The following is a 15,851-nucleotide window of genomic DNA, read 5'->3' as shown; positions in this document are numbered from 1 at the left end:
GGGGGTAGGGAGCGGTGTGGGCGCGGGAGGCGGAGGGAAGGAAGGGGGAGAGCGAGCGGAGCTGGAGAAGGGAGGAAAGGGTGCCTGAGCGCGGGCCGAAACCTCAAGGTACGTGGGGGAAGGGGTCCTTCCCGGGGTTGGGAGGGAGCCCAGCCTGCGAGGCTTGCGGGAGTGGAGGGGTACTCGCTCCCAGAAAGTAGCGGGATAGCAGAAAGCACCTCCTGGGGTGGGGGTGGGGGATGATAGAACTGCGAGACATAAAATGTCTAGGGCACATTTTATTTTAAATCACGGGGGTGGGGGGCGTACTGCTGCTAGGAGAAATGATTTGGAGGGTGGTTGGAGAGTTGACCCCATCTTCTTTTGTGGGTGGAGTGAAGCCTGGAGCTGAGTGGGGTGGGGTCCTGGAGGAAGGAAGTGCTTGGGGAATGGGGACATTTGGGTTCTGAGGGTGATAGAAGAAAGGCCGTTTAAAGAGGAATCTTTGGGAGGAGGGAAAATGATTTGGAGCACCTTATTATGGTGAGAAGAATGGAGGGGAGGAGGTTTAAAGAAAAGAAGGCAGAGAATAGTTTTCTTGGGAGGTATGTTAAGGGGCAAAATATTGGTAAATGATTCCAGCAAAAGTCTAGGCGTAGTTGGGAGGGGATTGGAGGAAAGGGAAGTGGATGGAGGAGCTCCAGAAAGTGTGCGAGATGAGAAATAGGAAGTGTTTGTATCTCTCTAATTGGAAGGGTGGGAATGGGCCAGGCTGGAAAAGACAGCATAGAAGGGAGACGCTGAACAGGGCTAGGGAAGGGGCTTGGGGAGAAGTAGGGTGCTGTGTTAGTAAGGGGAGGAAAGGCTGAGATGGGGCTGCAGAGTAGAAGAAGATGGAGAACTGGAGTAACTCAAATCGACTGAAGCCATCTTTTCCACCCATTGTCTACAAATACCAGTAACTGATTCCCACCAACTGGAAATCCTGAAATGTGATGGGAAAGTACCACGTATATGCATAGCATCTACACACGTTTTTGAACACACTCTTCACTAAAGAAAAGTTTGGAAGCATTCAGTACCACTACCCTCCATGGCCCCTTTTTTGAGGGAAGCAAGTGTCATTTAAAAACAGGATTGTAGACTTAGTAACATAAGCCTAAGAAGAGACCAAGATCCTCTTTGAAACTAAGGCCGTACCCTTCAGTCACAAAACCACGGTAACACTACTAATAAAAGTAATAATATATTCATTTGTGTATAAAACTTCCTCAGTTCATATAATGGAAAGGCACATAGAGAAATAGTCATCACATTCAAAGAAAGGACCTTTCAGAGCCTAATCCCTGAAGCAGTTTGGTGAACCTTCACTGCAGTGTTTGAATTGTTCTTCAGTTGTGTAAACTTTTGGGAGTGAAATTTGAGACAGGGTCTTGCTATGTAGTTCAGGCTACCTTGAATTCTCTATGTAGCCCAGGCTGACCTCGAAGTACCAGTGATCCTCCTGCCTTGGCCTCCCAACTTTTGGGATTACAGTGCCACCATGCCCAGTTTAAGTTGTCTGCACTTAATTTTGCTCTGTAGATCTACTGCTTTTTTAGGATTTTTTTTTTTTAAACATTCAAATGATTTATATAGTTTATATAAGTGGCATTTTACTAGATATATACTAAGAAAATGCCAAGTTTCTCCAGGTAATCAATAGCCTATTGGTTGAAGTTTTACCTTATGTTGGGCACTGTGCTGAAAGCTCTGTGTTTATTACCGTATCATTACCTACCTGTTGAGGTAAGTGCTTTATGCTCAATTTGATAGAGAAACTTAGGAAGTTACATAACTCACTGTCACACAGGTGATACTGTGGAATTCAGATTGGCTTAACTAGTTATCACTAAAAACACAAATCCCCAGGACCAAACAAATTAAATATATACTTTGACAATTTGCAGATAAACTGTGTCATGTATTCAATTATTTTAAAACATACTGATTTATTTGCATTTTTAAGTGGTCATGACTTCACTCCAGTTTTGTTTTTAACTTATTTATGTTTTTGAGACAGGGTCTCACTATGTTGTTTTTGAACTTCCTTGATCCTCCTGGGATTACAGGCATGCCCCATTGTGCCCAACTTCCACTCCACCCCTACTCCCCCACACACACACAGTGGAAATTGAACTCAGGACCTTGTACTTGCCAAGCAAATGTGGCACCACCAAGCTACATCCCCAGTCTCCATTCCCGTTTTTTAAATCAGAGATTGGCAATAAATGCCTAATTCCCTTTCTTTAAAGAAAAGTACTGGAAGAGCACATGCCTAGTATATGCAAGGCCCTTAGTTCAATCCCCAGCACCAAAAGAAAATACAGAATGCATAGAAATGTTCTCATTAGAACCAAAGCATTGAGAACAAGTGTATTGGCACATGCCTATAATCTGAGCATTTGGGAGGATTGCTACAAGCCTGTCTAAGAAAAGAAAAAAAAAAAAGGATAAAACATTGTTTAGCTCTAGAAAAATTTAGTTATTTGTAGTTAGGTTAAATCATTGAGTCATTGCTTTTTTTTTTTAAATTAGGTATGGCTATATATTAAGATATATCACGCTTCTGCCACATTTTATTTTGGGAGCAGTTAGCATTATGAGGGTTATTGTTTAGGCTGTTACCTTTAAAACTCCTAAAATATTTAATAATTCAGACAGCAAAGGATAAAAACTTTTGTCAAAGGTTAGAATGAACCCATGACAAAGAACATCTATCCATTTGGCTTTGTTTTAATACTGAGGAAAAGAGATTCAGGATAAAGTTTTCAATCCTGAAGGTGATGAATTCATACCTAGAGGTTTCAAAAAAAACCCCCTATGAATTAAGTGAAAAGCAAGCTTAATGTTTTTAATTGCTTACCTCAGGATGTATTAACCACTTAGGTGGCAAATTATAAGGTTACTTATTTGCTACTTTATAATAGAGATGTTATGAGAATGAGGATAACATTTGTAAACTATCCTACCTGCCCTCTTGCAAAAGGTACTGTACATGACAGGGCTGAGTTCAAGGAGGACTACGAGAGAGAGTGTAATGTAGAGTGTTTAGGTTCCACATCCTAGCCTTACCACCTACTGGCTATATGATCAGTTGCTTAACCTTTAACTTCCCAGCCTCTTTCATCTCTAAAAGGAAGTGAGAACACCTCATAGTGTGGTTTTTAGGATGAAATGAGAGGATCCAATAAGTGTTCAGAAAATAATAACTTATTTGAGAAATTGAGCTTTTTTTTCTGTTTATAAGGTGTGCATAGATAGCTGCTGGTGGTGATGCTTTAATCTGTCAGGTTCTTTTTTGGGGGTACTGGGGGTCGAACTCAAGACCTTCTGCTTGCAAGGCAGGCATGATGTCACTGAGCTAAATCCCCAGCCCTCTCAGGTTCTTTATAAGATTTGACTAGTTCAAGCTGGGAATTGTGACACATACCTGTAATCCTAGCACCGGGGAAGCTGAGGCAGGAAGATCATGGTTGGAGACCATCCTGGGGTACAAAATGAGTTTCAAGGCTAGCCTAAACTACATAGCTAGACCCTGTCTCAAAATTTTAATAGTTCAAAATAAAGATAGAAACCAAAAGGCAAATAAGGTATAGCTCAGATTGGTCTGATTCTAGCCAAAACTTTTGAGTTTGGGTTAGGGTTCCCATTGTTGGTCTACATTGGTTCTTTGAATCCTGGTTTCTTTGTTGCTGTATGATTTGTTCAGAGGCCTTGTAATTTACTGCTATCCTGATAACACACTAATTTAAGTGTGGAATTCATGTGAGGCAGGTTTAAATTAAGTAATATTTCTAGAAAATTTGAGGACAGTGGCTTTTTTAAAGAATAAAATTGAGTTAATTGAAATGAATTTTTAAAAAGTTTTATTTACAGAAATGAGGTAATTAAGTGTATAGAATTTATGTATTGTTTATTAGCCTAGAAAAAGCAAGTACAAACCTTTCCTCCATTTTAAAAGATTGAGGGCAGAGAGCATAATCTATTACAGAGGAAAGAGTTTTAGTTTTCCCACCATCTTTCCATTTCTCCTGGGCTGTACACTGGTTACAGCCTATGAGACTGATTCCACTCTGAAATATAATGAATTTGAACAGTCATTTTTGAAAAGTCACATCACAGAAATTTCTTCCTGACTACAGTTACCTTGTCAATCTGGAATTATTGTTGGTAACCACAAACATTTTAGTTGGTTGTAGGCAAATCTGAGATTGAACTGGTCTCTGTTAGAGACTTACTAGGAAGCTCTTCCTGTAACTCTTTGCCTTCAAATCCTTGTTCTTGATGTAACTGCGATTTCTAAACAGATCAGACCTTAGAGCAAAGAAGTGGAAATTCCTGTAGTTGTCTGTCATTGTTGTTAGAATGAGTTGAGACTTAAGATACAGAAATCTTTGTTACATAGAGAATTTTCATTATTATGTTACTCTGTTTGACTTAAATTGTTGGTTGGTTGGTGTCGGGGATCGAACTCCAGTCCTTGCACTTGCAAGGCAGACAGTAGAAACACTGAGCTAAATCCCTGGCTTATGACTTAAATAGTTTAAGTAGCACTTAAGCCAACATGCTCAGACCAAAAGTGTTCAAGATTTGGAATTTTTCAGGTTTAGGAATGTTTGCATAGACTTAATAATGAACATTTGTAATTTGAAAACCTAAAATGCTCTGACATTTGAAACTTTTTGAGTGCTGACATGATGCTCAAAAGTTTTCAGATTAGGGATGCTCAATTTGTACTATACTTATTCCCCACTTATTTTTCTAATTTTTTTCTGCTCTCACATGAATAGAAACAGATTGATTTTCATGTACTTATATCCTTTTTAATCTGCTGCACACTAAATGAAAATATATTCACAGTTCCTGCCACATCAATCAGGTTATGTCCTCATTTCAGTAACCAGAGATACCTATTCTGGCCAAGAGGACACTAGCCTAAAAATCTCAAGGAACAAGAACATGAATAATAGAATATATGATATCTTAAAGCACTTAAAGTTTACATTCACTAAAGGGATGTTGTACCCATGTTTCTTTAACACAGGGTCTCGATTTTAGAACAGGCTGGTCTTGAATTTGAGCCAATGCTCCAGCCTCAGCCTCCCGAGTGCTGGGATTAAAGGAGTGTACCACCACACCTGGCCCCATATTTCATAGTAACTTATTAAATACACCCTGATATATGCATAATATATATATATTCCCAGATCAATTCATAGGCTCCTCTGCACTAGACTTATACTAGCTGGGTTTGCACATCATTTGTATATGATTCTGAAGCATCCCAGTAGACCTAGGAAGAAACAAGTTTTTACCATCTTGTTAGGGTACAACAACAGAATGGTGAAGTACAGAATGGCAAGACTGGGCCACAGAATGCTTGTTTTCAAGATACTGCTAGATGCTTGCCAGTACCACTAGATGTACTCAGAGCTGGCTGTGGTGTGTTTGTGTGGTCCCAGCTACTTGGGGAGCAGGAGCTAAGGCGGGTGGATCATTTGAACCCAGCCTGGGCAACAGCAAAAATCTGCTCTCAGGGTTTGAAGCCCTGAGGATTGGTATACAAGTGCCAGTCTGTCCAGGCAACCAAATGTCGGTTTTCCTTTGTTCATTTAGGGTACCATTGTGAATTTCTGTTCTAACAGGAGACTGTCCAGGAAGTGAAATGTACTGAAAATATTTCTGTATCCACTTTTCTTAAACATACCATCTCAAACCTGTGGCCGAAGAATGTGAGATTGATTTTGATTGTCAGTATAGGGTCTATCTTCTCAACCCTGAGTTTCCCAGAAGATACTCACCTACGTGAATACTTTGTTGCTTCTCTTAAACCACTTTATTTTGCCGTAACATTTACTGTATTATCAGTTGTCAAAAGGATATTCATAGGAACCCTTTTTCAGTCTGTTTGCATTATGGAGTCTTTTAATCTATGGCTGCTTTCCTTCCTTCCTTCCTCCCTCTCTCCCTTCCTTCCTTCCTTCTTTGTACTGAGGATTGAACTCCGGATCTTGCGCTTATGAGGCAAGCAGCAGAATCACTGAGCTAAATCTCCGAGCTGCTGCCTGCCTCGCAAGCACAAGGTCCCGAGTTCAATCCCTGGTAACTAAAACAAATAAATCTCCAGCTTCTCTATGGCTGATTTTCTAAATCATAGGCAAAGTTATCAAATGATCATTTGCTCTTCTTGTCCTCTAGGAAATTAGCTCTTCCCAATAGAACTTGGTCTTTAAAGTAATTTGACATGTATTATATTTCATCAAAATATTTCGGTGAATCATAATCTGGGTATCATGATAGATATTAAGTCACTTGTATGTGATCACACCGTAGAGTCTATACTTGAAGGCCAAAGTTAGAGTTATCTTTTCATCTTCCAGAAACTTAAGAGGAAAAGGATTTTAAAAGTACTTTTGCATGTGGTGGCATATGCCTGTAATCCCAGCACTTTGGAGACTGAGGCAGGAGGATTGCTGTGAGTTTGAGGCCAGCCTGAACTACACAATGAGACCCTATCTCAAAAACCAAAAAAAGTACTTCTAGATTCTGTTGATTGTAATGGTAATGGTGGGATCTCTTTGAAGACCTTTGCCCTCAGAGCTGGTGTTAATGTCTGTTCTAAGGGCCACGACCTATGCTGCTGTAGTAGGTCTGGCTTTACCTGGTGCCCTTTTGCCATTCTTACCAGAACTTAGAAGTGTGCAGTACCTGCCAAATGCCTAGATTCATATTCATTCTTACTGGCACTTGTTTTTTTCTTTTGGGAAGGCAGAATTGGGTAGTGGTTATGAGTGTAGGTGGCCTAGATTTCTGTCTTGGCTCTACCATGCTTACTGTATGAGAACTACTTACAAGCAAATGACTTACTCTCTGTATGTCTCTGTAGCCTCATTTACAAATTACATACTTGTATATTATGGATTTTTCATGTCAAATGAGATATCACCACAATATGTGCACAGGATCCAGTCTGTAATACAAATTCAGAACATACTAGCTGCTACTTCCAGTTAAAGTCCATGTGAGTTAACCAACTTTCTGTTCCCAGTGTGTTAGGCGCTATGGGAATAGTTGTCCTATAAGGCTACAGACACTATACTACCTTTCTCCAGAGATCCAAAATGAAGATTAACATATCAGGAAAAAAATGTGTTTACTATTTTAATCAAGTATTTGCTGAGCTTGTGCACATTTTTACCTATTAACTTTCTACACTGCAGTTGGTAATCACTGAACTAACAACCTTCCACTAACCTCCATATGTACAGTATGTTTGAAGGGCTTAGCCAGAAGCTGTAATTTTGGTCCACCATCCCCTGAACCCTCTGAGTTGAATTCTGTCCTTTCCAAGAAAGATACAAGTGCAAATAAAATCAGTTGTCCCCAGGCAAAATGTCCCATTTTAGCTGTTGTTGTAGAGTACCCCACACTTTTCCACGAGGTGGTGCTATTGTATAAAATGAATCTAATTCTCTCCCTGTTGGGGTGTTTTCATATCTAAATGGTAAGGGAGTAGCTGGCAGTGATGGCAGACACCTGTAATCCCAGCACTCAGGAGCGTTAGGAGGATCTCAATGAGTTCCAGACCAGGCTGAACTACATAGACCCTGTCAAAAAACCATAAAAATAAATGAAAGGTGGTCAAAGCATATATTGAGAATCACATCAGAAGTCAGCCTAACTGTTCACTGGAGTTGTTAAAAAGGACTTTTCAGGAGCCAGGGATTCAGGTCAGTGGTTCCGCTGCCTGCCTTGAAAATGCAAGGACCCGAGTTAAATCCCTGGTACCAAAAAAAAAAACAAAAAAAAAACAGGACTCTTTCCGTTCTCCTAGCTTTATTTTTAGTTAAAGAAAAGCCCTCTAAACCTAGAAATATACGAAGTGGTAGACATGAAGTTTATGTCATTACTAAAGGAAAAAATAAAATGTAAACATTTCTTTTTAAAAAGAAATGTACAAAGGGCCGGGGATTTGGCTCAGGCGTTCCAGTGCCTGCCTCACAAGCTGCAAGGGTGTGAGTTTGATTCCTGGTGCCAAAAAAAGGGAAATGTACAGAGGAGAAAATAGGATACCTCAAGAAAGGCAAGTTAATGTTTGTGGTCAAGGGTGATCCTGAGCCAGGCATGGCGGTGCATATCTTTTAACACCAGCTGCTTGGAAGCCTGGGCCAGGAAGATACAAATTCAAAGCCAACCAGAAAGATAGGGAGTATAGCTCAGTTGTTGAGCACTTGACTAACATGCAAAAAGGCCCTGTGTTTGTTTAATCCTCAGTACTGCAAAAGAACAAAAACAACAAAAAAAAAGTGGTATCTGCACTATGCCCTGGGTTCATATTCTATTCTGGTTTTGAGTACAGTTACAATACCCATTTTTCAAATTGAGTTGACTGATGGTGAGTGAGTGTGTGTGTGTTCCTGCATACACGTGCACAATTTGAATGTCAAAAACCGAGGGTGTAGCACAGTAGGCAAGCACCCTACGTCTGAGTTACTTCCCCAGCCCAGCTGTTGATAATCTTTAGCCACATTATCTCATGTACACAATCAGAAAGCTTACACCTTAGGACACTGTTAGGGATACAAAGTAATGTATGTCTAAAGCACTTTTAAAAAGTCCCTGTCACACAATAATGATATCTAGCTGTCATTTTGTTATTAACTGTCATTGTTATCCTGATTTTTTCTTTTTCTTTTTCTTTTTTTTCTCTACAGTTTATTTTAAGTTGCTTTTTAAAGAAGGAAAGCTCATGGTGCAAATTGTAATTTCTAGGTGAGTACATTTTGAGATTTTTATTTAGCATGAATGGTTATATACAGGTTTCACATTTTTCTGGAAGAATCAGGGTCTTCAGGTACATCTTGCATAAATCTTTGCATTAAGATCTCTAGTTCAGTGCCTTGCACTGCCCAGTTTCCCAAGTCATGCTCAACAGAGTTCCTTTGGGCCTTGAATGGTGGTGTAGGACTTTATTCATCCTTCACCCCTCAAAAATATTGTAACCGCCAGCCCTTTGCTTGCAGTGCAGGGGCAGAAGGCCTTGCAGAATGGGTGCTGATGGAGCTACAGGGGGAGATCGAGGCTCGCTACAGCACTGGATTAGCCGGAAACCTCCTGGGAGACCTACATTACACCACTGAGGTGAGGGGGTTTTCTTTCCCTGCCTAATGCCTCAGGAAAGCAAGCTACACCAAGGTGGTGCTCCCAGGACCCAGAGTGAGGACTGCCCTCAGGTTTGTTATTCAAGGTCTAGCTAATCTGCAGAGCTACCTGCTTGTTCTTTCCCCATCTCTGCAGTAGCAGGGAAACAGCTTTGGGGAATCTGGAAAGGTAACATTTCTGAAATGGACATTTTCATACATGGAGCAGGAAAAAGTGAAAAAGGGCAGAGGGTGGTTTGTCCAGTGTTTCTACTCAATAGTGGTAGAACCAGATCAGGGAGTGGGGGTGCCAGGAGCAGTTTTTAGAAGCCACCTAAAGTGGAATGGTCTTTCCCTGAACCTCAGGCATCTTGTTGTTCTGTCAAAGGGAGTTCCTGTGCTGATCGTGGGGCATCATATCCTGTATGGGAAAATCATCCATCTGGAGAAGCCATTTGCAGTTCTTATCAAACACACTCCTGGGGAACAGGACTGTGATGAGCTTGGCCATGAGCCTGGCACCACCCAGTACCTGGTGACAGCACTCATCAAAGACAAGATCCTTTTCAAAACCCGCCCCAAGCCCATTATCACCAACGTCCCCAAGAAAGTATGAAAGAACCGCGGATTTTCCCTAGAGAGCGGCCAACTCCTTGGACTCGTGCACCACTGCCACCACGAGGACGGCTTGACAGTTCACTGGGACCACAGGGGGGTCCTGTTCTGAACACAGGCCACCCCATAGGCATGAACTCGGATCCTTTCCTTATGGCAGCCGGTTCTCTTGGTGGAAATCTGGCCCCATTTCCAAGGAACCCATCTTTTCCATCTTCATCAGGCTCATTGGCTTCAAATCCAGCACCTTTTCCCACTGGTGCTCGTGACCCAAGTATGGCTTTTCCAAGAGGGATAAATCCTACTGGCACAGGCACAGCATCTTTCCCAAGGCCAGGTGGCCTTTTGGGTCCAGGACCACCTCTAAACCCCAGAACAGGCGCTCTTCCGGGCCCAGGTCCTATGTCTAACCCCAGGTTAGGAGGTCTCCCAGGCCCAGGCCCTATGTCCAATCCAAGGACAGGGGGTCTGCTAGGAGCAGGTCCTGACCCTAGAAGTGGTACCCCCATGGGACCTGGATCTGGACCCAATATGAGATCAGGGGTCATACTCTCTTCTGGGAATGGTCCTCCCAATCCTAGGCCAGTTGGTCTGGGCCCTGGATCAAATCCCAGTCTGAGATCAGGCTTTTTAGGTACAAACCCTGCTCCTAGGTCAGGTATGTTTCCGGGTCCAGGCCTTGGGCCCAACCCACGAGCAAGTGGTGTGGGTCCAGGTCTTGGGCCCAACCCAAGGGCAGGAAGCCTGGGTCCGGGCCCCAATCTGGACAACAGAGCAGGTGGCCTCTTGGGCACAGGATCTGGTCTTAACTTAAGAATGGCTGGACCCCAGGGCCTGGATCTTGCCCCAATTCTAAGAGCAGCAGGCCTTTTAGGAGCAAATTCTGCTCCTTTCTCACAGGCTTCTGGAAACATGGGCATAAGCCCATCATCCATGGCAAGAGTACCTGGCCCTATAGGTCCAAACACAGGTCCTAGCTCTCGAGGAATTGGCCTGCCAGGGCCAAATCCATCTCCCATGTCAAGGGCTCCTGGCCCCATAGGCCCTAATTCAGCTCATTTCTCAAGGCCAGGTGGCCCCATGGGGGTTAATGCCAATCCCTTTCCCAGGGGGACAACTTCAGGGGGACTGAACCCATCTGCCTTCTCTCAGTCTTCTGGGACATTGGCTTCAAACCCAGGTACCTTCCCAAGGTCTGCTGGCCTCCAGGGCTCAAGTCCTACAATTTTCCCGCGAGCCTCTGGGCCACTAGGCCCCAACCCAGCTAATTTCCCAAGGGCCACTGGCCTGCAGGGTCCAAGTCCAGCTGCCTTCCCAAGGTCTACTGGTCCTTTAGGCCCAGGTCAAGTTGCTTTTCCTAGATCAGCTGCTGGGCATCTGGGCTCTTCTCCAGCAGGCCCTATGGGTATCAACCCAGCTCCTTTTGCGAGGCCAACAGGAGCCCTGGGTCTAAACCCAGCTTCCTTTCCAAGGATGAATGGCCCTGTAGGCAAGAGTGTGGTTCCATTTCCTAGGGTAGGGAACCTTCCTGGCACAAACCCAGCTGCTTTCTCCAGACCAGGGGGTCCAGTGGCTGCAATGTACCCAAATGGAATGTTACCCCCTTAAACACCACTTTTCCTCCAGGACCTTTTGTTTTCCAGACACTGGTTCTGGGCAGGACTAGGTAAAAAGGTAGATACAGAGCTACTGTCTGAAGAATGTAGCTGAGACTCAAGTTCAGAAGAGCTATCTTTTTTCCTCTGTGTTTTTCTTGACTGAGGGTGAAATGTTATTTGTGGGACATGGAATGTGAAAAATTGGGAATAACTCGCCTCAAGAGAAAGGAACTTGGGCCTTCCAGAAGCCTGCTGTGCTTTTTTTCCACAGCTTCCTGCCCTTTTGTTCCCAGTTTCTTGGATTGTTCTTGTGGACTTCTCCTCAGGGATACATTGGCCTGGTCCCAGTTTATGTGTAATCCCCTGCTCCCCACTGGAGGATCAAGTCACTGCTCTAGAAACATTGCATTGGTGAATGGACCATACTTCAATAGCTCTGACATGGGCAGCTTGGACCTGGTCACTTAATGCCAGGCCTTTCCCTGGGGGCTTGAACACAATGGGGAGGTGGACAACCACTTCACCAACCCACCAAATTTCTGCTCGACTGACTAGGCCTGCAGCTCCTTTCTCCTGGACTTAGAGGTGGCCATGTTTAAGGCTCCTCTTCATCTGACTCCCTCTCTACTGGTACTCGCTATCAACCTCAAACTTTAAACATGTGGATGGGAATTAGGGTGGGGGTGGGGGGGAGAAATCACTGTGCTTCATTCAGCCTGATGTGAAGGATGGTTGGTGTTTTTCCTGCATTGTATCTTTTCTTACTGTTTCTTTAATAAATGGGATGAGAGGGCTACTCTTTGTCGCTCCTGTTGTTGCCTTTCCACTGGGAGGGAAGTTTACTCTCTGCTTTTCATTGTCTCAATTTTGACTACAATTCTCCATGACCTGCCAGCTAAAATGCTTGCACTGAAGTAGCAAGTTTTTGGGTTTTAGCCTTAGCTTGCTCACTCAACCAGATAGTTAACCACAGAGCCTGCCTTACCTCTACAGTAAAAATTATGCCACTGAGTGTACCTTCTGTATTCTTTAGTCCAGGTAGCTGGGACACCTTTATCCTATTTTTCAGTCACACTTACCATTTCTATCTCCAGCCCTTCCTGAGATGGGGGTAAGGAGCCAGCTTTATGAGCATAAAGACAGGGAGTATCTCAGAGCTACCAGCTTTAGTTTGGATCTGAAATGCCCTGCCAAAGGTGTGGTCGCCAGTGCATCAGTGTTTAGAGATGGAAGGTGGTTGGATCAAGGCTCTGGCTTCTGGATACAATAACAAGCTGTTGGGAGATAATGAAAACTTTAGGACATGGGGCCTAGTTGGAGGAAATGGGTCACTAGATAGAAGTTTGCCTTTGAAAGGGGTATTTTGTCCCCTGCCCCTTTTGCTTCCCAGCCTTCATGAAATGAGCAGCTTTTTTTCACCACACACTTGCCACCCTCACCACATATGCCCAGAAACAATGGATCTAGGTAACCATTGACAGAAAACATGAGTCACCTATTTTTCTTCAAGATGATTTATGTCAGTTATTTTATCACAGCAACAGAAAGCTAACACACCAGCATTACATGAGAATCTTTATTTTGACAAGTGCAATATAAAAATTTTGACCTGAAAAGTTAAAAAAGACTCCTGTTAAAAAGTAGCCACTGTTGATATCTGGCATTAGGACAGCAGCTGCCATGTATCCTGAAAGTAGTTGGGGGAGAGGTACTGGCTCTGCGCAGAGGTAGCACCATGGGATCATTATAAAAGCACCGCAGAGAGGCAGCCCAGGGGTGACAGTGCACAGGAGAGAAAAGCACCAGAGTGGCAGCAGTGAAGGCTAGAAGCAGAACCAGTATTGTGAGGTGGCGCAGGACAGAAGCCAAGGCCCATAGAGGCACCCATGGGCAGGACTACAGCCAGCCCCTATGGATAGGGTGCAAAGTGGGGAGAGTGGAAGACAGCTATGAGGCTGCTGCCAGCTCCAAAAATAGTTCAGGAGATAGATGCTAATCTTTCAGCATCAAGGAGGCCAATAAACTCTAGGCAAAGTTGGGGCTGAAACCCTTGCAGGTCAAGATCATGGAGAAAGAGGCAGGCACCAGGGAGGAGCCTGTGGCAGCTGTCAGGAGCAAGAAGAGCAACAGAAGCTGACAGCTGCCAAGGAAAAGCACCTGCTGAACCAAAAGCTGGGGAAGATAAAAAAATAGAAGTTGACCCCAAGGTTGCCAACAATGCATCCTGGATTGAGAGGAGCCAGCACTGTAGGAGGACTTGACAGAAAAGGCCAAGTTCTTGGAGGGCATGGACCAAGAGTTTGGCATCAGTACACTGGTGAAGGAGTTTCAGCAGAGGTACCAGGATCTGAAAATGCTGAGAAGCTGCAGGGCCACACAGTGGAACATGCCATTGATTCCCTCTGAGCTGGGGAGACTGGTCCTCACCCTTAAGGATTTAGGCATGCTCAGGAAGAGGATGTGCTGAACACAAACTGGGAGAATGAGTGGGCAGAGAAGAACATGGAGCTCTGGAAGCGGCAGCCTATCTGCCCTATGCAGAGAACAAGAGCACAGAGGACTTGGCATAATAGCAAAAACTTCATTCTATTGTGACCAAACAAGGCGAGGAGTTAGAAGGCGAGCAGCCATACTCCTGTTTGAAACAGGGCAGCGTGGTCAGTGACTTGTGGGAATGTGAGTGGGAAGATCTGGGCCACGATGCAGCTGCAGCCTCAGTCTCTGAGCCCCATGGGGCCTCAGTTCACCCCTGTGTGCCTCCCATCAGAGATGGTCCTCTTCAAAAGGACCATGGAGGATGAAAAAGTCTGCGAGGGAAATGGTAGTGTGCTGAAATGACTTGTAACATCTTGGGGGCCAATTTGGGATAGGGACTTTGGTTCCAGAGTGCAGGGTTAGGGTGGGAGCTGAGTGCTCGAAGAGGAGGCAGCAGCCCTGGAGGATGAGGAAAAGAATTCATGGTGCAGCCTCTGCTGGAGGACACCACCTGCATAGAGGACATGGACATACTTGTGACAAGGATGAGGTGAAGCTAGAGCTGCAAAAATAAGAATTGATGGCCGAGGATTTAGCTCAGTGGTTCGGTGGCCTGCCTTGCAAGCGCAAGGACCTGAGTTCAATCCCCCGTACCAAAAAAAAGAATGGATGCCAGCTGAGACAGAAGCAAAAAGGTGGTGGAGACTGTGAAGCTGGAATCTTTCTAGCAAAACCGGGAGGAAGATCCTGAGCAGGAAGGTGGGGGGTCATGTTCAACCAGCTGAATTTTGCTACACCTTAGGGGACATCCCCAGCTGCAAGCTAGCCCACAACCAGGAGTGGGAGCAGCTCATGGGCTTTGGACTGGACAAGGAGTGCTTGGCCAGTGGTAACTCCAAAGTAGTCAAAGAGAGAACATTGGCTAGAGCATGTTCAACCTGAATGAGAAGCAGCAGCAGGACTTTTCTACCTTCTCCAAAGCCCTGCTCCCATGTCAGAACAAAGGTTTGCTAGTGGCCACAGTGCAAAAGGTCCCCAATAAGTCCCTGCCCTCAGCTATGTACAACATCAAGGACATGATGGCTATTGAGGACAAGTACAGTGAAGAGTACCCACCTGCTTCACCCAAGACTTCAAGGAGTCTGAATACTCCTTGTAAGACTGAATACATGGACAGATGGGCCAGAAACTCACATCCAAGGTGGCTTTCTGGTAGTAATCCCCCACTTCTCAGGAAAGGCTCAGGTAAGACAGAGCAGGATGAACTTGATGGAGGATGGAGGATGAACTTGAGTGATGTGCCCCTCAGCACAGTGGTGTTGCTCCAGGACAAGCAGAAGGCCCAGAAGATTACACACATCATGCTCAGTAGAAGTGGCAAGAGCGTGAACATGAATACCATCACCAAGTAAAGCTGCTCCACTTCTGATTCCCTCCCCAACTTTAATGTAAAACTTCGCTCCTTATTAAAAGATCAGGTAAAAATAAATATGTTTACAAATTATTGTAGAAATATAAAAGAGGGTTCAAATTCTCAATGAGGAAAAACCAAAATGTGTCCAACTGTATAAAGGCTCTTCCCTTACAAGAAACAGGGATAAAGCTGAAGACCCAGTTTGGTTTTGCTGCTGAAATATACAAAATAACTTAGAAAAACCAGACGAGGTCAAAAGTTGTGAGCTCACTATCAGTGCCTGCCTTCTTTTGAAAGTTGATAACCACAGTGCAAGGCAGAGCTGATGGTAGGATAGCCAGGAGCTTCTCATTCTGAGTCCATCATTCTTCAAGTCAATGCTGAAGAAAAGCCCTTATGAAGTCTTAACTGAGTTGAGACTGACTGGACTTCCTCCACTGTAATGCTCAAAATAGCATATTTCTTGGCCAGCAGAAACACAGAACCTGGAACTGACTTTAGCAAATCCCTGCTGCTTCCCCAAACATTGTAGGGACTAACGATCAACCAGCAGTTTTACTAGAAGCTTGAGGTCTGTGATGTGGCAGC

General features: G+C 44.2%; 2 protein-coding genes across 2 annotated transcripts; both read left to right on the top strand.

Annotated features, from left to right (window-relative positions):
• Positions 1-8,735: 8,735 nt before the first annotated feature.
• On the top strand, positions 8,736-9,798 carry Chtf8 (chromosome transmission fidelity factor 8). The gene is made up of 3 exons (XM_033757933.1): positions 8,736-8,793; positions 9,045-9,162; positions 9,550-9,798. The coding sequence occupies exons 1-3, from the start codon at positions 8,771-8,773 to the stop codon at positions 9,775-9,777; spliced, it is 369 nt and encodes a 122-aa protein (XP_033613824.1). The 5' UTR covers positions 8,736-8,770; the 3' UTR covers positions 9,778-9,798.
• Derpc (DERPC proline and glycine rich nuclear protein) lies at positions 9,757-12,170 on the top strand. Its single transcript, XM_010612329.2, has one exon. The coding sequence runs from the start codon at positions 9,774-9,776 to the stop codon at positions 11,382-11,384; it is 1,611 nt and encodes a 536-aa protein (XP_010610631.1). The 5' UTR covers positions 9,757-9,773; the 3' UTR covers positions 11,385-12,170.
• Positions 12,171-15,851: the final 3,681 nt, after the last annotated feature.

The sequence above is a fragment of the Fukomys damarensis genome, unplaced genomic scaffold, assembly GCF_012274545.1.
Source record: "Fukomys damarensis isolate Sample0158 unplaced genomic scaffold, DMR_v1.0_HiC HiC_scaffold_32, whole genome shotgun sequence".
Lineage (NCBI taxonomy): Eukaryota > Metazoa > Chordata > Mammalia > Rodentia > Bathyergidae > Fukomys > Fukomys damarensis.
This window is presented reverse-complemented; position numbering and strand designations above follow the sequence as displayed.

Excerpts from the sequence above, each read along its gene's own strand:
- Chtf8 (XM_033757933.1), top strand. The coding sequence starts at position 8,771 with ATGGTGCAAATTGTAATTTCTAG. Across the intron at positions 8,794-9,044 it reads GTGCAAATTGTAATTTCTAG|TGCAGGGGCAGAAGGCCTTG; the intron begins GTGAGTACATTT and ends CTTTGCTTGCAG. Across the intron at positions 9,163-9,549 it reads ACCTACATTACACCACTGAG|GGAGTTCCTGTGCTGATCGT; the intron begins GTGAGGGGGTTT and ends GTTCTGTCAAAG.
- Derpc (XM_010612329.2), top strand. The coding sequence starts at position 9,774 with ATGAAAGAACCGCGGATTTTCCCTAGAGAGCGGCCAACTCCTTGGACT.